Here is a 23279-nt window from a genome sequence, read left to right as displayed (position 1 = left end):
CAGCAGGCTGTGTGCCTGTCTCTGCTGCCCATGTTCCTGCATTCTGGGATATTGTAAAGCATAATTAATCTCTGGAGCTCTTTTCACTTCACCAGTTCTTCAACTGCTTGTCTGTCCATCTCAGATATCCCCTGCTCTTCACTACTAAGGATTAAAATGGATATCAGCATGTGATAAGATTCTCGGAACATAAAATAAAAGATCTGAAAAGAATAGAAAAATATGGCTAAATCTGTAGGTTTTGCATCATTTTTATTTTTCATTTTTCCAACCTTCTAATGTGCTCTGCTATGTACCCGCTGCACTTACATATTTAACTTTGCCCATCAGCTCTACCATCTGAATGATTTCTCGTATGCATTTTATTGCTACCCTGGAGCCATTGAAACTATCCCCCTTTTCCCTCCACCCTTTCTATTCTTTATATACTGAGGTCTTCCACTGATGTGTTGTGGATATTCAGACAAATATATTCACAGAGTGTGATGCTTTTCCAGTTCTCCCCACCCCTTCCCTCATCACCTCTGCTGGCTCTCGCATCGCGGACTGAATCTGGCACCGTCTGGGTTTTGTGTCACAGGGAAGGTGGGTGGGTGAAGATCTGAGAAAAATAGAGAGAGATTAATTCAAGCGATTGGTCTTCAAGGAAAGAATACTCCGGTGAAATCCACCTCAAGGGACCACAGACACTGGCTGCTGCACCAGTTAACACACACAGCTGAACACTGGTTTGCTATCCTTTTTTTATTCATCAGTCTGCTTGGTTTTGTTTAATCACATTTCTTCCCTGTCTGCGTGTGAGAACGAGGTGGAGAATGGAGCAAGAGGGAGAAAGGATGAATTCTGATTCTATTGGCCGGTGTCTATTTCTCTTCCCACCCACAGCAGTTCCACCTCACCTTGGTGTCTCCCCATGCACATCCAACCCTCCTTATCGCAATGAAGAAATCTACAGCCAGAGTTTCTATGGATTTTATTTATAAACATTTACCCCCAACTGGCGATCGTTGAGTTGACAGAAGGCTTTGGTGGTTGGGAGGGAGAGACTACAAGAGGGCTTCTTCTTCTCCTCTGGTATTTCATGTAGAGAGGTCTAAAAACCACCAAAAAAATCAAACTGGAGGTAACAAGGCTGTACCTCCCAAGTGGAAAAATGGATCTGAAGGAGAGTCCCAGTGAGGACAGCCTGGGGAGCCTCCACCCCTCTAGTATTCAGATTTTTGCCAACACATCCACGCTCCATGGGATACGGCATATATTTGTTTATGGCCCACTGACAGTTCGGCGCTTCTTGTGGACAATTGCCTTTTTATGCTCGCTGGGCCTCCTTTTTCTGGAAAGTTCAGAGAGAGTGGCCTTTTACTTCTCCTATCAACATGTTACTAAAGTGGACCAAGTGGTGGTAGAGAGCCTGGTCTTTCCTGCCATTACCATCTGTAATCTCAACTCCTTTCGCTTTACCAAAATCACAACTAATGACTTATATCATGCAGGAGAATTGCTGGAGCTACTTGACGTCAATGGTCACATATTTGAACCTCATTTGGCAGACCCAGAAGTCTTGGCCATTCTTGAAGAGAAGACCAAATTCAAACAATTCAAACCGAAAACCTTCTGTATGGGTGAATTCATGGAGAGAACAGGCCATGACCTGAAGGACATGATGCTTTATTGCAAGTTCAGGGGACATGAGTGCAACTACAGAGACTTTCAAACTGTGAGTACTAGTTGCCTGGATCTCACTTTGGTTTTCATGAATACTTAGGAAAAAATATCATTATGGGTCTAAATGTATAATTGAACTTATTTGCATTGTGGTTATATGTAGATGCTTAGTATCTTCTATAGCGTCAATACTCTAAAGTATAAATGTCCTATAAATTTGGATTTGAAAGTTTCTACCTGTTTCCTTTGAAGTTTTCTCGAGTCCGCAGATTATGTTGGGTAACCTCACCGTAAATGCCTTAATTGGCTCTTAATAGGCTGTGCATGGATTCTTGAGATCCCAAGTCAGAGTGGCACATGGCCACAAGGCCTGCCAAATTCCTGTCTAATATAATGTACTGGAAATCCAAGTTATACACATTCCTGCTTGTCCGCAATGTGAAGACAAAGCCAGAGGGCTTAATAAACACAATTGCTTGGCTCAGCTGGAGAGCTGGATCTGTAGGCCAAGGTCAACAGGTGCCTGGCTTGGAAGAAATAATAGGATGTATCAAATCAGACAATAACCGTATTCATTTCTGGATGAATCGATCAATTGAGTAGAATTTATTGCATCTCTTGGTTTCATACATTTCTTCAGTTATGAAATTATTCTATATTGTTATTCACCTCATTCTAGTTTTCGTGCCTTCATTAAAATAGCGTTCTCCATCTAGGCAATGTTTATTAAATGCTCTCATTTAGGATCAGTGTTGTGAGCTTTGGACTTTTGGACTCAGTACTGTGCTGAGAGTTGTCTGTATCGGTCATAGTAGAAGGTGGTAATGTTGATTCCTTGGTCGGTTTAGCATTGGCATAGATTAGACGAGCTGCGTAAACATGAGTTTTGCTGGCGATTCTAAAGCATTCATCTTCCCCCAAGTAAGCACTGGCAGTAAATAGGTTAAAACTGTTTTGCTGATAAATTTTTCACACGATAAGAGCTTTATCTGAGGACTTATTCTTCTCCCCGGCTTATCTGTTAAGCTTCTTTCAAGAAAACTTATGGCTTCTAATTAAAAATTACTCTTTGCATTATATCTATACATTGGTTGTTAAATGGTTGTCCAATACATTGTTCACTGGATGGGATTGCGGACAGGCACATTCAGTACTATGTGGTACATTAGTTAGCTAAATGGCTGCTTGCATAAAGGAGCTCTGGGGGCAAAACTGACACACTGTGCTAGACCTGGTGCGGGGCCTGCAGCGGCGGAGTATGATACACAAATTTAGGGAGCACCAAAGTGACAACCCCTATGTTATACCCCACCCCCATGACCCTTTACGCAGTCATCAGTTTTACCCTTTTTTATTTATTCAAGCTGATATCCTGTGCAGTTGTGTTCACTTCTGCATTGGAGACTAATCATTAAAGACTTCCATTTTTGTTTGGCCCTATAACAGAAATATGAAGGCTCATTTATTCTCAGTGGGGTTCCTTGGATGCCTATGTGAAAGTGTGAAAGTAACATGCCCCTAAAATACTCTACTATGTAATTGTAGCTGACTGAAACATTTGACAACTTAGGGCACAGATGTAGTTATTTTTTTATTCACTTCTGCATTAAATCTGCACTGTGTGATCAAGGTCTAAGGGCTGTTCCAGCAAAATCCACAAGCAAATCCTCTTTTATTCTTAATTATTTTAAATTCCCCTAATTACAAGGTTTACTCTATATAACAGTCATTTAACTGTTTCAGTGCTAGGATCGATGCTAACTCCAATCCTGGATGTTTAACCCCTTTAGATGCAGTGATCATTAGCATTGGCATCTAAAGGTGTTTGACAAAGAAAAGGGGACACCCTCTGTCACTCCATCAACTCCACCTCATCATGATTCATGGTGGTGATAGGTTGGTTGGGAAGCTGTGGTTCTTATCAATGGCTTCCAAAGCCTCCCTTTTTGTACACCCCTTAAGGCCTGCCAGAAGTATTGCAGTTTACTGTAGGAATAATCAATCTAAATATAGGTTCAAGTCCCCTAGTGGAATGTAAGAAAAAAAGTATTACAATTTTTACAAATATGAAAAGGTAAATATATTTAAAAAAGATTTCCCTAATAAAATGTTTTATTATGTGAAAAATGTGAAAAGAAAAATTCATACAATTGGTATCTTCATACTTGCACTGTGAATTTTAATTATTTTTAACATTACAAATGCCACATGGTGAACATAATAAATAAAAATATATGAAAAAAATAGCACAATTGATGTTTTTGCTTGTCCTACCTCCAAACAAAAAAATATTTAAAAAACCTATATACCCCATATGGTACCAGTAATAAGTACAGCTCATCCTGCAGAAAACATATTCTTAGGGTATGTGTCCACGTTCAGGTTTGCTTCAGGCTTTGGTCAGGATTTTATGCAGGTAAAATCCTGACCAAAAATGCATCTGAGGTCACTGGCAGGTCACCTGCGGTGTTCCTGCGTGTTTTGCTCCTTGTAGCAACATGCTGCGTTCTGAATAAAACGCAACGCATGTGCGTTTTTGCGGGAAAAACGCATGCCTTTTTTTAATGCACAGTGGAGACGGGATTTCATTAAATCCCCTCCACTATGCTGTAACATCTGGACGCTGCGTTTTTGATGCTGCGGCTCAGCGCTGCATCAAAAACGCAGCATTTCCTGAATGTGGACACATACCCTAAGGGTAAGAGAACAGAAAGTTTTTGTGAGGAGTGTTTTGGCACAGGTCCATGTGAAATGACGCCTGAAAGATCACTTAAAAAACCCTTGAAAGTCTCTTCCTAGTTTTTTTTCTTGTGCTTCAGGTTTTGAAAAACACGAAAGGAGAAAAGACAGTTCATGTCTAGTGTTGAGCATTCCAATACTGCAATATCGGGTATCGGCCGATATTCGCCGTATCGGAGTTCCGATACTGAGTACCGATACTTTTACAACATCGAATACCGGAATCGGAAGTTCCCATAATACAATGAGCCAGTTTGATTCTATTCAGCCAATGAGGATCCTAAGAAGTGTGGGCACATCCTGTTAGGAATGTTAGGCATGTTAACTAATGGCATGGCTGTGATTGGCTGCTGAAATGATGTCATGATGCACTATAATGGAGTGTGGGCGGTGACTGCGTGTCTGTGTGTGCGGGGTCTGTGCGGGACCGTGAGGGGTCTGTGCGGGCCTGCCGGGGGTCTGTACGAGCCTATCGGGGGTCTGTGCAGGCCGGCCGGGGGTCTGTACAGGCCTCTCGGGGGTCTTTGTGTCTGTGTACATGCATCGTCCGATGGGACTACAAGTCCCATCGGGCTGTGCCTGCTACAATGACAGTGATTGACACATTACCAAATGATGGGACAGTAGTGGTCCCATCATCCGGCTAATGTGTTGAATGTAAAAAAAATCAGAAAAATACATACTACATACAACATACTACATACATACTACATACATACATACAACATACTATATACTACATACATACTACATACATACATACAAAATACTACATACATACTACATACATACATACAACATAATACATACATACTACATACATACATACATACTACATACATACTACATACATACTACATACATACAATATACATATTACATGCATACATACAACATACATACATCATACATACTACATACATACATACAACATACTACATGCATATTACATACATACTACATACATACAACATACATACAACATACATAATACATACATGCAGCATACATACTACATACATCATACATACTACATACATACAACATACAGATAACATACATACTACATACATACAACATACATGCATACTACATACATACTACATACAATACATTCATACATTACATACAATACATACATATAGACATACAGTACATATAACATAGAGTACATACTCACCATCACTTGTCACTTTGTTCCAAGAAGCCAGTGTCATCTGTAAAAAAATATTAAAATAACAAACTAACAATATACTCCCTGATCCACAGAAATCCACGAGTGTCCCAAGACCATCTCCCGTGGAGAGCAGCAGCATCAGCTGATGCAACCGCTCTCTAGGGGCTCCAGAAATACAATGACAGGAGGGAGGTATCCTTCCGCACTATGTTCCTCCGCCACTGTAAAAAAATAGTCCCTAGTTTCACTTTTGGCAGAAAGTGTGAGAAAGTTCCCACGCAGCAAATGCCATAAAGTGAGACCAGTGAACTACAGTAACCTCTCAGTGATGCACTGCAGGAGCCATTGTCTCCTGTCAGTGTGTCACTGGAGGTCCTATAGAGCAGTGACATCAGTGACATCTATAGGGGAGATCGTCGTGGGACACTCGTTATTAATTGGACTGCGTCGGACAGGGAGTATACGGTTTATTATTTTACATGTTTTTGCAGCCACTGAAGTATGGTAAGTATGGTTAAATTAAGAATAATAAAATACTTTTTTCTGGCTGTGTCTTTATTTTGTTTTTAACTCTTTCACTACTCTAGGATTAATAATGGATAGGCGTCTTATTGACACCTCTCCATTATTAACCCGGCTTAATGTCACCTTACAATAGCAAGTTTACATTAACCCCTTATTACCCCATATCCCACCACTTCTCGGGAGTGGGAAGAGAGGGGCTAAGTGCCGGAATTGGTGCATCTTACAGATGCGCCATTTCTGGAGTGGCTGCAGGCTGGTATTTGTAGCCGGGGAGGTCAATATCCATGGCCCCTCTCTAGGCTATGAATATCAGCCCACAGCTGTCTGTGTAGCCTTTCTGGCTATAAAATATAGGGGGACCCCACGTCATTTTTTTGGGGGGTCCCCTATTTTAATAGCCAGTAAGGGCTATGCAGACAGCTGCAGGCTGATATTCATAGCCTGGGAGGGGCCATGGGTATTAACCCCTTCCCAGGCTACAAATATTGGTCCCCGGCCTTCGGCATTCCACCTCTGGCGCAGAAAATTGCGCAGGAGCCCACGCCATTTTTTTCTTTATGTTCATTAATCTACATCAGCCTATCTATGGATATATCTAACTATAAATATATCTATAGATACATAGATGTTTCTATCTATATATCTATCTGGCTAATTTCACACATCAGGTTTTTGCCGTCAGGCACAATCCGGCAAGTTTTTAAAAAAACAATCCGTTTTTTTTTTTGCTGGATTCGTTTTTTTTCATAGAGTTGCATTAGCGCCTGATTGCACCTGATGGCCACACGTTCATCCGTTTCTTGCCGGATCCGTCAAAAAAGCTGTTTCCGCCAGACGGAAAACACATACAGAGGAATGTTTTTTCTGTCCGGCGAAAAAACGCACAGCGACGGAAAAATGTATGAAACTGAGATGTGAAATGATGAATCCGGCCTCTGAATCCGTTTTTTCATGCATGTTTCCATTCAAATCATGCACATGTTCAGTTTATTTATTTATTTCCAAAAACTGCATCAAAACTGCATCAAAAACTGCACCAAAAACTGCATCAAAACTGCACCAAAAACTGCATCAAAACTGCATCACAAACCGCACCAAAAAATGCATTAAAACTGCATCAAAACTGCACCAAAACTGCATTAAAACCGCACCACAACTGCTTCAAAACTGCTTCAAAACTGCTTCAAAAACTGCATCATAACTGCACCAAAAACTGAATCAAAACTGCACCAAAAACTGCATCAAAACGGCACCAATACGGCACCAAAACTAAAATGGTTTTGGTGCAGTTTTGATGCAGTTTTGATGAAGTTTTTGGTGCAGTTTTGATACATTTTTTGGTGCGGTTTTTGATGCAGTTTTGATGCAGTTTTTGGTGTAGTTATGATGCAGTTTTTGATGCAGTTTTGGTACGGTTTTGGTGCAGATTTTTTTGCGGTTTTGATGCAGTTTTGATGCAGTTTTTGGTGCAGTTATGATGCAGTTTTTGAAGCAGTTTGTAATAATTATAGGGGATAACTCAGGAGACTTTGCGTGGAACAAGACAACTACAGGACACAGTTTTATAAGTGGTAAAGTCTATATTATCACACGGTGATTCAAACAGGTGCAGAGAGAAACTCAAGTCCACAACACTTGGTGTAAATATTAAACGCAGCTTAGCAGTCTATAGGAAACTTCAGAGGAAAATGCAATCAAGTAGAAAGTCTATGAAGCACAGTTATTCTTGAGGATACTTGACACGAATAAATACTTGTCTTAGTCCAAACACAGATAGATAAGCTTATAAGGCAGTTCAAATCATATCTTAGCTCAACCAGGGAGGCCTGGTTAATAGTCAGGTTTTTGCAGAGAAGAAAGAGCTTACATGTCCAGCAAATGCAGATAGGAGTAAACACGAGCAGCAGATGAAGGAGGATTACTGGAACTGGTGTATGCAGCAGGAACTCAGAGCAGAGTAGCAGGATAACCACACAGGTTCACAGGAGCAGGTATATAGCCAGGGAGTAATCAGAAGTCAGGAGTTGGATGCAAGGCAGAATACTCTAGCACAGACTGAAGGCTGGGGTGGAGTTTTATAGCAGGAAGACACAGTGCACATGAGACAAAAGATGCCATCTTGGAAAAGGGCAGTAATGCACAAAAGGTAAAAAATGTTCAGAGTCCTGACACAGTTTATAGTTTTGGTGCTGTTTTTCATGCAGTTTTTGGTGCAGTTTTGATGCATTTTTGGTGCAGTTATTGATGCAGTTTTGATGCAGTTTTTGGTGCAGTTTTGATGCAGTTTTTGGTGCAGTTTTTGATGCAGTTTTGATGCATTCTTTAATGCGGTTTTTGATGCAGCTTTGATGCAGTTTTTGTTGCAATTTTGATGCAGTTTTTGGTGCAGTTTTTGATGCAGTTTTTGGAAATAAATAAATAAACAAACGGAAAATGTGCATGATTTGAATGGAAACATGCATGAAAAATTGGATTCGGAGGCCGGATTCATCATTTCACATCTCAGTTTCATACGTTTTTCGCCGGATCCATCGCTGTGCGTTTTTTCGCCGGACAGATAAAACATTCCTCTGTATGTGTTTTCCATCCAGCGGAAACAGCTTTTTTGACGGACCCAGCAAAAAACAGATGAAACGTGTGGCCATCAGGCGCAATCCGGCGCTAATACAACTCTGAGAAAAAACAGATCCAGCAGAAAAAAAGGATAGTTTTTTTTCAAAACTCGCCGGATTGTGCCTGACGGCAAAAACCTGATGTGTGAAATTAGCCAGATAAATATATGGATAGAAACATCTATGTATCTATAGATATATCTATAAATAGATATATCCATAGATAGGACAATGTTGATTATTGAACATAAAGAAAAAAACGGGAAAAATATGGCGTGGGCTCCCGCGCAATTTTCTGCGCCAGAGGGGGAAAGCCGACGGCCGGGGACCAATATTTGTAGCCTGGGAAGGGGTTAATACCCATGGCCCCTCCCAGGCTATGAATATCAGCCTGCAGCTGTCTGCATAGCCCTTACTGGCTATTAAAATAGGGGACCCCCAAAAAAATGATGTGGGGTCCCCCTATATTTTATAGCCAGAAAGGCTACGCAGACAGCTGTGGGCTTATATTCATAGCCTAGAGAGGGGCCATGGATATTGGCCCCCCCAGCTACAAATACCAGCCTGCAGACGCCCCAGAAATGGCGTATCTGTAAAATGCACCAATTCCGGCACTTAGTTCCTCTCTTCCCACTACCGAGTAGCGGTGGGATATGGTGTAATAAGGGGTTAATGTAAACTTGCTATTGTAAGGTGACATTAAGCTGGGTTAATAATGGAGAGGTGTCAATAAGACTCCTATCCATTATTAATCCTAGAGTAGTGAAAGAGTTAAAAACAAAATAAAGACATAGCCAGAAAAAAGTATTTTATTATTCTTAATTTAACCATACTTACCATACTTCAGTGCCTGCAAGAAACGTAAAATAATAAACCGTATATTCCCTGTCCGACGCAGTCCAAATTAATAACGAGTGTCCCACGACGATCTCCCCTATAGAACAGTGACATCTGGTGATGTCACTGCTCTATAGGACCTCCAGTAACACACTGACAGGAGACAATGGCTCCTGCAGTGCATCACTGAGAGGTTACTGTAGTTCACTGGTCTCACTTTATGGCATTTGCTGCCTGGGAACTTTCTCACACAGCAATGTCAAAAGTGAGACTAGGGACTATTTTTTACAGTGGCAGAGGAATATAGTGCGGAAGGATACCTCCCTCCCATCATTGTATTCCTGGAGCCCCTAGAGAGCAGTCACATCAGCTGATGCTGCTGCTCTCCACGGGAGATCGTCGTGGGATACTTGTGGATTTCTGCGGATCAGGGTGTATATTGTTTGTTTGTTATTTTAATATTTTTTCCAGATGACCCTAGCTTCGGGGATCAAAGTGACAAGTGATGGTGAGTATGTACTCTATGTTATATGTACTGTATGTCTGTATGTATGTATTGTATGTAATGTATGAATGTATTGTATGCAGTATGTATGTAGTATGTATGTTGTATGTATGTAGTATGCTTGTTGTATGTATGTAGTATGTTGTATATATGTTGTATGTATGTAGTATGTTGTATGTATGTTGTATGTATGTAGTATGTTGTATGTATGTAGTATGTATTTATGTAGTATGGTAGTATGACTGTAGTATATAGTATGTTGTATGTATGTATTGTAGGGGTTCACTCGCTCAGATGCATAGGAGGAAACAGGAGGCACATTCTCTTCAGGGTTCTTGTGGGTTTATTCACTCCATAAACCATTTAAGTCAGCAAAACAAAGGTAAACAGTCCTACAAATAGCCTTTGGCTCAGGCATAGGGAAACAAATGTCCGTTCCTTCAGGCTCAGTCCTGAAGCCTTAACACACTGTGGAGGCTTGCCCCTCCACACACACAGACTCCTGTCTGTAGTGTCCGCCCTGGACACATGGAAACCTGTCCACCATGACAGACTTCCACACTCACTGCCATGTGCCAAACACACCTCCATTATGTAGCCTGAAACCACACCCAGGTACCTGACACATGATTAGACATGTGGTTCTGACATCACCACAGGTCCTGACACACATACCGACAGCTATGGTTACATCACAGCGGTAAGCCATCTATGTGACACATATCTCCCGTCGATTTGACACCCTTTAGCCACGCTACAGTATGTAGTATGTATGTAATGTGTTGTATGTAGTATGTATGTAGTATGCATGTAGTATGTTGTATGTATGTGGTATGCTGTATGTATGTTGTATGTATGTAGTATGTTGTATGTATGTGGTATGTTGTATGTATGTTGTATGTATGTAGTATGCTGTATGTATGTTGTATGTATGTATGTAGTATGTATGCATGTAGTATGTATGTAGTATGTTGTATGTATGTATGTAGTATGTATGTAGTATGTTGTACGTATGTAGTATGTATGTAGTATATAGTTTGTTGTATGTATGTATGTATGTAGTATGTTGTATGCAGTATGTATGTTTGTGTTTTTTTTTACATTCAACACATTAGCCAGATGATGGGACTACTACTGTCCCATCATTGGCTAATGCGTCAATCACTGTCATTGTAGCAGGCATAGCCCGATGGGACTTGTGGTCCCATCGGACGATGCCTGCACACAGACACAAATACCCCTGAGAGGCCCGCACAGACCCCCAAGAGGCCCGTACAGACCCCTGGCAGGCCCGCACAGGTCCCCAAGAGGCCCGTAAAGACCCCTGGCAGGCCCACACAGACCCCCAATAGGCCCGTAAAGACCCCCAGCAGGCCCGCACAGACCCCTGAAAGGCCCGTACAGAAAGCTGGCAGGCCCGCACAGACTCCCGGCAGGCCCGCACAGACCTCCGAGAGGCCCGTACAGACCCCGCCCGCACACACAGACACGCACAATCTCCATCCACGCACCACCCCCACTCTTCCCCCCTCCCGAACTGGATGTGCAAGGAAAGAAAGGGTTTATTTTCATTCCGATATTTGTGTTCCATTGACTAGCATTGGTTTCCGGTATTGGAATCAGCGATATCTGACATTTTTTGGGTATCGGTCCGATCCAATTGGATCCGATATTTCCCGATATCGGAAGGCATTGCTCAACAACACTATTCATGTCACTTTTTTGAAGAGTCTCTTCATGGAAAATGCTTAAGACTAGGCACTGTCCAATCAATAACCTGCTAGAAAACTGGCTATGTGCACACAACATCTTTAATCTGACGCCGGAGCTGCTGGCAGTTTAGCCGTCATTTTTGCCACAGATGCGCCATCAGTGTCTTTCTACCGTGTCTTCTATAACACAACTTGGGCAGCTTCCTAACAAAGCCATCCAAAGAATAATTATGTTACTTCTTTTAACTACTCCAGGGTTTCTGAACCCTGAAGTGGATAAAATAAGTAACACAAGTCTAAGAGTGTGCACAATTACAGTATGTTGTTTGGACATTGGCATGTATTATGTCCATTTTTAGTGACAATTTTGTGGATCCGCCAGAAAAAGACGTCATGAGCACATAACCACTGAGACACTGAGTAGAAAGTCTCCAAATCCTTGTCAAAAATACAAAACTACTAAAAAATTTGGAAACATGGATATTCCTCTCAATGGCCGTATGCAAACTGAGTCTTTTTGCAGATTTTTTTATATATAGGAAACTGAGCAGATCACTGGAGTTTTTGCATTTTTGAGGAAGATTTGAAGAGTTTTCTCTCAGTTTCTTGTGTTTTAAAAAGAAAAGCTTTACTTGTGCAAAAGTAAAAAAAAAAACATTGAAAGTATAAAAGGTTACATATTTTTCATGCTGAGCTGTACAACATTTAGGGTATGTGCCCACTGAGTGTATTTGGTGAGTTTTTGGAGTGGAAATGATGATGTGCACAAGGAGTTTTTCAAGGAGTTTTTTGGAGCAGGAGCTTCAATTCTCAAAGCTTCTCAAAAACATTCAACTCAGATAGATAGATAGATAGATAGATAGATAGATAGATAGATAGATAGATAGATAGATAGATAGATAGATATGGGATAGATAGATAGATAGATAGATAGATAGATAGATAGATAGATAGATAGATCCAGGGGTGGATTAAGGGTAGCAAGGGCCACGGGCTGTTCAGACACTGCCCCAGTGTGTCCAGCATCCTGCCCCAGTGTGTCCAGCATCCTGCCCCCAGTGTGTCCAGCAATCTGCCCCAGTGTCTCCAGCATATTGCCCCCAGTGTGTCCAGCATCTCTGCCCCCAGTATTCAGCATCTCTGCCCCCAGTGTGTCCAGCATCCTGCCCCAGTGTGTCCAGCATCCTGCCCCAGTGTTTCCAGCATCCTGCCCCCAGTGTGTCCAGCAATCTGCCCCAGTGTCTCCAGCATATTGCCCCCAGTGTGTCCAGTATCTCTGCCCGCAATGTCCAGCATCTCTGCCCCCAATGTCCAGCATCTCTGCCCCCAATGTCCAGCATCTCTGCCCCAATGTCCAGCTTCCTGCCCCCAGTGTGTCCAACAATCTGCCCCAGTGTCGCCAGCATATTGCCTCAGTGTGTCCAGCAATCTGCCCCAGTGTCTCCAACAATCTGCCCCAGTGTGTTCAGCATCCTGCCCCCAGTGTGTCCAACATCCTGCCCCCAGTGTGTCCAGCATCCTGCCCCCAGTGTGTCCAGCATATTGCCCCAGTGTGTCGAGCATATTGCCCCCAGTGTGTCCAGCAATCTGCCCCAGTTTGTCCAGCATATTGCCCCCAGTTTGTCCAGCATTTCTGCCCCCATGAGTCCAGCATCTTTGCCCCCAGTGTGTCCAGCATCCTGCCCCAGTGTGTCCAGCATCCTGCCCCAGTGTTTCCAGCATCCTGCCCCAGTGTGTCCAGCAATCTGCCCCAGTGTCTCCAGCATATTGCCCCCAGTGTGTCCAGTATCTCTGCCCGCAATGTCCAGCATCTCTGCCCCCAATGTCCAGCATCTCTGCCCCCAATGTCCAGCATCTCTGCCCCCAATGTCCAGCATCTCTGCCCCAATGTCCAGCATCCTGCCCCCAGTGTGTCCAACAATCTGCCCCAGTGTCGCCAGCATATTGCCCCAGTGTGTCCAGCAATCTGCCCCAGTGTCTCCAACAATCTGCCCCAGTGTGTTTAGCATCCTGCCCCCAGTGTGTCCACCATCCTGCCCCCAGTGTGTCCACCATCCTGCCCCCAGTGTGTTCAGCATCCTGCCCCCAGTGTGTCCAGCATATTGCCCCAGTGTGTCGAGCATATTGCCCCCAGTGTGTCCAGCAATCTGCCCCAGTTTGTCCAGCATATTGTCCCCAGTTTGTCCAGCATTTCTGCCCCCATGTGTCCAGCATCTTTGCCCCCAGTGTGTCCAGCATCCTGCCCCAGTGTGTCCAGCATCCTGCCCCAGTGTGTCCAGCATCCTGCCCCAGTGTGTCCAGCATCCTGCCCCCAGTGTGTCCAGCAATCTTCCCCAGTGTCTCCAGCATATTGGCCCCAGTGTGTCCAGCATCTCTGCCCCCAATGTCCAGCATCTCTGCCCCCAATGTACAGCATCTCTGCCCCCAATGTCCAGCATCCTACCCCCAGTGTGTCCAACAATCTGCCCCAGTGTCTCCAGCATATTGCCCCCAGTGTGTCCAGCAATCTGCCCCAGTGTCTCCAACAATCTGCCCCCAGTGTGTTCAGAATCCTGCCCCCAGTGTGTCCAGCATCCTGCCCCCAGTGTGTCCAGCATATTGCCCCAGTGTGTCGAGCATATTGCCCCCAGTGTGTGCAGCAATCTGCCCCAGTTTGTCCAGCATATTGCCCCCAGTTTGTCCAGCATTTCTGCCCCCATGTGTCCAGCATATTGCCCCCAGTGTGTCCAGCAATCTGCCTCAGTGTGTCCAGCATATTGCCCCCAGTGTGTCCAGTATTTTGCCTCCAGTGTGTCCAGCATATTGCCCCTAGTGTGTCCAGCATACTGCCCCAGTGTGTCCAGCAATCTGCCCCCAGTGGGTCCAGCAATCTGCCCCAGTTTGTCCAGCATTTCTGCCCCTGAGTATCCAGCATTCTGCCCCAGTGTGTCCAGAATATTGCCTCCAGTGTGTCCAGCATCTCTGACCCAGTGTCCAGCATTCTGGCCCAGGCCCCCCGGATTGCCATTCGCAATTAAAAAAAGAAGAGTTCTCCTCACCTTTCCGGGCTCCTTCGGCGAAGCAGCTCCCTCCAGCAGCGCGCACTCGCCAGCAACTGACAATGATGTCAGACGCCGGCGCTGTGTGCTCTGCGACTGCTGTCAGCTGCCAGCTTCCGATTGGCTGGCGGCTGTTAAGTATTGATGTGTGGGCGCACGCTCGCACATCAATAGCGTTTAACTGCCGCAGCGCCGGTAGGCGCCCGGTGAGCAGATGAGACGGGGCCCGATGCGGGCCCCTCTGCCCACTGGGCCCATACGCCAGTCATGGCAGTAATGCCCTGATGGCAGCGGGCAATCTGAGCGGTAGCCCAGGGCCCCCCACACCTCTGGGCCCTGGGCTACCGCCCAGGTTGACCCTATTATAATCCGCCCCTGGATTGATCTATAGATAGATATGGGATAGATAGATAGATAGATAGATAGATAGATAGATAGATAGATAGATAGATAGATAGAGAGATATGAGATAGATAGATAGATAGATAGATAGATAGATAGATAGATAGATAGATAGAAGGTGGCAATTGGGGTAATAGTTTATGAAATTGATGTCAGCTTTGTAATGTCTGCTGTCATAAAACCCAAGGGTTATGTCATGATCCAAGAGTTAACCTTTCTCAGCCTCTGTCTGGGTTCAGGTTGGCTGTTTATTGCCGCTGCTTCCTGCAGGCGATGTCAATTATAGTTTTTGCCTAGTGCTGCTATAGCTGACTTTGATTGCGCTGATTGGTCCTGCTGCGCTTGCTGTCTCAACCCGTGTCTCTGTTTTCCCCTGTTCCCATCTTGACTCAGTGTTTCCACTTAGTGTGCTGACTCCCTGGTTTTGTCTTGGCTTGAATCCTGACCTGTTTCCGTCCTTTGTCTTTTGGCTTATCTGCTCCTGACCGTTATTGACCCCCTGGGTTGTCTCTGACCACGAGTTTGCTTATTCCTTTGGTACTGCGCTATAGTCTAGGATTTGACCCGGCTTGTTTGACTATTCTGCTGTCACCTGTGGTAGCCTCACTGCTGCACTGCAGGTTAGCTCTGTTTAGGTGCAGACCTGCTTCCTTTCTACTGCCAGCTAGTGAAGCCTGCACCTGCCTGCATTGCAGAAGCATGACAGGTTAGTAATGGAAAGGTGTCTATCAAATACCTCAACTACTGACCCAGTAATAAAAAAAAACACACACACAGAAAAAATAGTTGATTTTAAAAAACACTAGCCACAGTTTGATCACCATTTTATTAACAAGCAAAAAATTATGATTCTACGTAATCCAGGGAATCAGAAGTAGTACAAAAATGGCAACCTAAGAAACACTCTCTTTATTCTCCAGTTTATGAAAATCCTCACAGCTCCAATGTAATCCATTGGGGTTACCACGACTTTTGAGCCATTCTGTACAGCAACCTATGGAACGTCGTTCTGAGAATGTTGTTTCATAGGTCACTCCCGGTCATGTCTCATGAGCTCTGACGTTACTGAGATACAGACATCAGCGCTCTTGAGTCACGAACACAAAATAAAAAAGGTCAGTGGGCATTCGATTTCTATTAATTCCATCCACTGTGCTTGTACTGTAAAACGCAACGTTTTGGACGCAGCGAAAATATGCTGCATACAAAACGCTACTATTCCTGTTCGTGGACATGCAACCCAACAGTTATTAAAGACTCTTTTGCACACGTCTCCATATATTTGCTCGGTGTAAGCTATTTCTTGATTTTATTAGTCACTTTTCACTGAAAAAAATAAGCGGTTCTGGAGGAAATTATGAAAAATCTATGAATAAAATAAAAGTTGCACAGTACTAAACTAAAAGAAACAGCATAAACTTAGAAGCATTTGCCTTTTTTTTTTAAAGAAAATAATAAACTACAAATATTTGAACATATAAGTAAGAAAATATAATCACTTCTGTTACTGTGGCATTAAGTGGGTTGTCCACTACCATCATTTACTGTACAAATTAGCCCATGGGATAACTTTGATTTGTGGTGGTCCGACCACTGGGTCCTCAATGCTCCCAACACTGCGGCTCTGTAACCCCAAGAACTGAGCTCTGAAGCTCCACCTTGATTAGAGTGTAGGTCAACATGTTCAAACTCGGCTCCTTTCATTATCAATGGGTCTGCCAAAAGTATTCACACTTAGACTGCCTCACTTAGTTTTCTCTAGGAGACCAATGTAATGACATAACTGGAATGGCGTTCAAGCATGCGTACCTCCATTCTATTCAAGATGTGACTGTAGACCCCTGATCTTGAGGCTCTAGATCCCTGATTAGTGGTGGGCGAGCACTAAAATGCTCTTGTGCTCGTTGCTTGGGTCGAGCAAATTGGAATACTCGGGTACTCGACCAGAGAAACGAGCCCAGTGTAAGTCTATGGAAAACCCAGACCGAAATGTTCTTCCACCACTTTTGCTATGTTAACATGTAGCGTTTTTGATGTGTTTTTCAACTTTAACGTTTCTTTCAGCAAATTCAAATGCATTCACTGGGAAATGTCATTGTAACATTTAACAACCCTAGCTGGCCATGTGGTGTGGACACATAAGGAGACACTTCTTGTTTCATTTCTGAAGGAGGGACTCTTAAAGTCACAAAGCCTATTTTTAGAGGGGCATCAGGTGGCATTAATATTCTTAAAGAGCCATTATTAAACAGTGGGTCTCCTATGCTGTTATTGCCTATGCAGTGAGTGGTTGGGCTGCCAAGAATTGCAACGCACCCCAATACCCCTTTCACGAGAGGTACAGGAGAGATTCCTTAAAAATGTTGCATTGAATGCAAGGCCTGCCCTGCTATCAAGTCATTTGCACCCCAATAAGCTTTTGAACCCAGGTACTGGATGGCCACAGGAAAATACACTTCACATTATTCATTTTGTAATCCCATACTGTTTTCTTATGTATTAACTGCAAGGCCTTCCCTGCTACCAAGTCATATTCACCACATTAAACCTTTGAACCCAGGTACTGGATGGCCACAACAAAACCCACTTCACATTCTTCAGTTGGTCCTGCCATACTGTTTCCTCATGCATTGAATGCAAGGGCCGCCTTGATCCAAATATGCACGCAACAGAATTCCCCCTTGGAAGAATCATGGAGGATGGCCTCATAAAAAATAATTTCCCATTACAAAGGAGCGGGTCTCCTAGACTCATAATGTCCAAACACTAAGTGCATGGGCTGACAAGCATTTCCCCATGGGGGTACATTTTAAAAAAATATTTTATGGGGATCATAGACACCCTTTCCCAGAATTTGACTAGCTGTAGCAGAAAGGAACACCTAAACCCTGGTGAACTAGTGGAGAACTAGGCGGAGAATGATGACACATTGAGGAAGGCTTCATTAAAAACTAGGCCCAATTTAAAGGAGCGGGTCTCCTAGACTTGTAATGCCCATACACAAAGAGCATGGGCTTACCAACATTCTCCCATTGGGGGTACATTTTTTTTAAAGCTATTTTATGGGCATCATAGAAACCCTTGCCAAAAATTGGACTGGCTGTAGCAGCACAGAACACGTGAACCCTGGTGATCTAGTGGCAGAGAATGAGGAGACATAATGATGTATCATACTGAAATCAAACAAATAAATAAAGGATGTGAATCCACCTAAGAAAGAAAATAACAAAAGGGAGGGGCGAACACAGGTTCATAAATATGAAGCCAGAATGTGTCAAACGACATATGTTGGTCCCTAGCAACAGCTCAGAGACAGGGATATAAATAAAAATGTACTATAATAGTATTTCAATATTTTTATATTGGAGAGGTATGCACTAGTTCAGTGTTCCCCATCTCCGGTCCTCAAGAACCACCAACAGGTCATGTTTTCAGGATTTCCTTTGTATTGCACATGTGATAATTGCATCACCTGGACAGGCTAACATTCAATTACCTGTGCAATACTAAGGAAATTCTGAAAACATGACCTGTTGGTGGCTCTTGAGGACCGTAGTTGGGGAACACTGCACTAGGTCATAAGAAGATGGTCCAGAGATAGGAAAACTGGAAAATATAAGAATAAATGGGAAGAATAAACGTACATCTCATTTTTATGACATTTCCCCCTGGGGGAGTAACATTTGTTTTGGTTTCAAATCAGTAATGGGCATCATAAAAACACCCTTGCACAAAAACTGGACTGGCTGTAGCAGCACAGTGGTGGAGAATGATGACACGTTGAGGAACACCTCATAAAAAACTAGGCTCAATGTTAAGAAATAGGTCTCCTAGATTTGTAATGCCACATGGGCTGACAAATGTTTCCCCCTGGGGGCTACACTTTTTAGAAATAGTGAATGGGCATCATAGACACCCTCGACAAAAATTGGACTGGCTGTAGAAGCACAGAACACGTTAACCCTGGTGATCTAGTGGTGGAGAATGAGGAGACATGATGATAAGTCATACTGAAATCAAACAAATAAATAAAGGATGTGAATCCACCTATGAAAAAAATAATAAAAGGGGGGACGAACACAGGCTCATAGATATGAAGTCAGAATGTGTCCAATGAGATTTGTTGGTCCCTAGCAATAGCTCAGAGACAGGGATATAAATACAAATATAATATAATAGTACTTCAATATTTTTAGATTGGAGAGGTATACACTAGGTCATAAGAGGATGGTCCAGAGATAGGAAAAATTGAAAGACCATGTATTCATGGTGGTGGTGGTGGTGCTGGCTAAGTGACTGGAAGCATTATCCGCTATCCAACCAACAACCATTTCACACTGCTCTGGCTTCAATAGTGGTGTGCTGTGGTCCCCTAGAAACTGGGACACGAAGGTCGAGCGCAAAGATGTGGGTCTTTGTTGTGGCCCACTTTCAGTTTGGCAAAAAATAAGCCCTCAACTGACCCCAGATCACAAAAAATGGAGACGCTATGGGTATCGGAAAATGGCACAATTTTTTTTTTCAGCAAAGTTTGGAATTTTTTTTCAACACTTAAATAACAAATAACCTAGACATATTTGGTGTCTATGAACTCATAATGACCTGGAGAATCAAAATGGCAGGTCAGTTTTAGCATTTAGTGAACCTAGCAAAAAAGCCAAACAAAAAAACAAGTGTGGGATTGCACTTTTTTGCAATTTCACTGCACCCTTGCCAAAAATTAGACTGGCTGTAGCAACACAGAACACGTTAACCCTGGTGATCTAGTGGCGGAGAATGGGGAGACATAAGATAAATCATACTGAAATCAAACAAATAACTAAAAAATGTGAATCCACCTATGAAAGAAAATAAAACGGAGGTGTGAACACAGGTTCATAAATATGAAGCCAGAATGTGTCCAACAGATATGTTTGTTCTTAGCAACAGCTCAGAGACAGGGATATAAATAAAAATATAATATAAAAGTATTTCAATATTTTTATATTGTAGAGGTATACATTACCTCATTAGAGGACTGTCCAGATATAGGAAAAATGGAAAATATAAGAATAAATGGGAAGAATATACGTACAACTCGATTTTAAGACATTTTCTCTGGGGAAGTAACATTTGTTTTGGTTTCAAATTACTAACGGGTATAAAAACGCACTGGCACAAAAGTTTAGTGACTTTTACATCACGGAATATATTCACCCTGGTGTTCTAGTGGTTGTGGAAGATGAGGATAAGTAGGAGGATAACACCAAACAGACCAAATCAGGAAGCGTGGTTGTGAACAGGTGCACGAGAATACACCTCCACAAAAAAGACAATGTATTAGAGGTTATGTTTCGCTGTTTTCACTTGGTGGTTTACAGAAGCCTCGCCCAATCCAGCCCTTTTTCATTTTTATAAGAGTCAGCCTGTCAGCATTTTCAGTTGACAGGCGGATGCGGTAATCTGTTATAATTCCACCAATTTGCACTAAGAACCCGCTCTGACAGAACACTAGCAGCCGGGCAGGCCAGGGCCTCCAAGGCATAAAGAGCCAGTTCATGCCACATGTCCAGCTTGGATACCCTATAATTAAAAGGAACAGAGGAATCACGGAGGACGTTTGTACGATCTGCAAGGTACTCCCTCAGCATCTTCCCAAACATTGCACTTCTTGTGACAGCACCCCTTGCATCTGTGCTGAAACGATGGAAGAGTCTGAGAAAGCTGCCCTAGAACTTTGCCATTGTTCCTCGGCCTGAGCTGCATGGTACTTCTGTCTCTCTCCTTGTACTCCTTGGTTGTACAACAAATTCTGACGTTTGCTGCCAGCATTCTCACATGGGAATTTTTAAAGTAATTCCACTACAAGGACCCTCTGGTACAGCAACATTTTAGTACACCTGTCTGCATCTGGAAGAAGAGATTGAAAGTTCTCCTTGTAGCGTGGGTCTAGAAGTGTCATCAACCAGTAATGAGTGTCTCCAAAAATTTTAATAACGTGAGGGTCACAGGAAATGCAGCTCAACATAAAGTCAGCCATGTGTGCCAGACTGCTAACAGGCAAGACTTCTGAGTCCTCACCAACAGGATGACTGACCATGCTGTCCTCCTCCTCCATGTCCTCAGGCCATCCCCGCAGACAGTGAACAGACAGTATGAAAGCTGTTCTTGTAGTACCGTCTATAGCGCATGAAAGTAGTTCCTCTTCTTCCTCCTCCTCATTGCCTACCAATCCAAGTTGGGACAACATGAGGCTGGGCTGAGTGTAATCCCCCTGTATGGTTCCTTGCTCCATGTCCTCGTGCTCTGCCTGCAATGCATCCTCTTTAATTGTGAGCAGAGAGGTTTTCAGAAAGCAGAGAAGTGGTATGGTGACTCTAATTATGTCGTCATCGCCGCTCACCATCTTGGTGCAGTCCTCAAAGTTTTGTAGGATAGTACATATGTCTGACATCCATGTCCACTCCTGAGGTCTTATGTGTGGAGTCTGAACTGCATATTGACAACCTTGTTGATGCTGTTAGTCAACAACTGCCCTCTTCTGCTCACAAATCCTTTCCAACATATGCAGTGTAGAGTTCCAATGCGTGGGGACATCACACACCAGTCGGTGAGCCAGAAGCTGCAAACGCTGCTGAAGCACGGCAAGGGCAGCTGAAGCTGTAGCTGACTTTCTAAAATGGGCAGACAGATGGCGTGCTTTGACTAGCAGATCCAGCAGCACTAAGTAGCTTTTCAGAAAACGTTGAACCACAAGGTTAATCACATGGGCCAGGCAAGGTATGTGTGTGAGCTCACCTTGCCCCAGAGCCACCACCAGGCTACAGCCATTATCACACATAACCATGCTTGACTGTAGGTTCAGTGGTGTCATCTAAATATCTGACTGATCTTTCAGCACTGTCCACAACTCATCAGCATTGTGCAGTTTGTCACCTAAGCATATTAGCTGCAGCACAGCCTGTTGCCACTTAGCTGAGGCAGTGGTGCAGTGCTTCCTGTTCCTGACTGATGTGTTCATTTCAGAGACGGAGGCTGAAGAGGAGGAGGTGCAGGAGCTGTAGACTGTGGGGGCAACCCTGATTGATGTAGGGTCCTCCATCCTCAGCATGGGGAGGATGCGTTCCATCCCAAGGTCCGACTGGGTCCTGACTTCCACTATGTTAACCCAGTGTGCCATCAGTGAGATGTACCGTCCCTGTCCACAAGCACTTTTCCACGTGTCCATGGTTAGGTGGACTTTCCCAGTAACAGCATTGTTAAGGGCACGGGTAATGTTGTGAGACACATGCTGGTGCAATGCCAGTATGGCACAGCGGGAGAAATAGTGGTTAATGGGGACCGAGTACCTTGGGACGGTCACCACCATCAGGTTGCGGAAAGCTTCTGTCTCAATGAGCCTAAAAGGTAACATTTCTAGTGCAAGCAGACGAAAAATGTGAGAATTTAGTACTGTGGCCTGTGGGGTGTTGGCTGGGTATTTCCGCTTGTGTTCCAATGACTGGGGTACAAACAACTAAAGGCTGCGCTGGGACAAGGACGTAGACAGGCTTGATGATGGTGCTGCTTGACTGTGGGCAACAACAGGTGCAGGGCAGAGGCATCTTCACATGCACGGTGGACTGGGGATTGGCTTTCATGCAAAACAGTGTAAGAAGCAGTGGTGTCACCTGCAGACAGTGTTCCTGGAGCCTGTTGTTCAGCCCACAAAGTCGGGTGCTTTGCTGCCATGTGCCTGATCATGCTGGTGGTGGTCAGGCTTGTAGTTTTGCTACCCCTGCTGATGCGGGCATGGCAGGTGCTGCAAATGGCTTGTTTGGGGTTATCGGCAGAGTCTTTAAAAAATAACCAGACTCGGGAAGATCTAACAGTTGGAATGGCAACTTCCCTCATGTTGGTGTTATGGGGAACGGATGCATGCCTTCTGTCTGTGTCCATCACAGTGCTTCTAACTGCCTGTTGTGGTGATATGCTTCCTTTCCCATGTGTGCTGCTGTCCTCCTGCCAGGTTCGGTCAGTCACTATGTCTTCCACCACCTCGTCTTCCACATCTGCACCTTACTCCTCCTCCTGACTTTCTGGCACTTG

At 43.8% G+C, this 23279-nt stretch overlaps 1 protein-coding gene across 1 annotated transcript in view; it reads left to right on the top strand.

Annotated features, from left to right (window-relative positions):
• The first annotated feature begins 309 nt into the window (after positions 1–309).
• Positions 310–23279, top strand: part of ASIC2 (acid sensing ion channel subunit 2) — a 1067153-nt gene continuing 1044183 nt past the window's right edge. Inside the window, exon 1 of the mRNA XM_077252712.1 lies at positions 310–1717. Coding sequence (XP_077108827.1) covers positions 1154–1717 — 564 coding nt within the window. The 5' untranslated portion in view covers positions 310–1153. The remainder of the gene's footprint in view (positions 1718–23279) is intronic.

The sequence above is a fragment of the Ranitomeya variabilis genome, chromosome 4 (assembly GCF_051348905.1).
Source record: "Ranitomeya variabilis isolate aRanVar5 chromosome 4, aRanVar5.hap1, whole genome shotgun sequence".
NCBI classification, from domain to species: Eukaryota; Metazoa; Chordata; class Amphibia; order Anura; family Dendrobatidae; genus Ranitomeya; species Ranitomeya variabilis.
The sequence above is the reverse complement of the archived record's forward strand: the minus strand, read 5'-3'. Positions and strand labels throughout refer to the sequence as shown.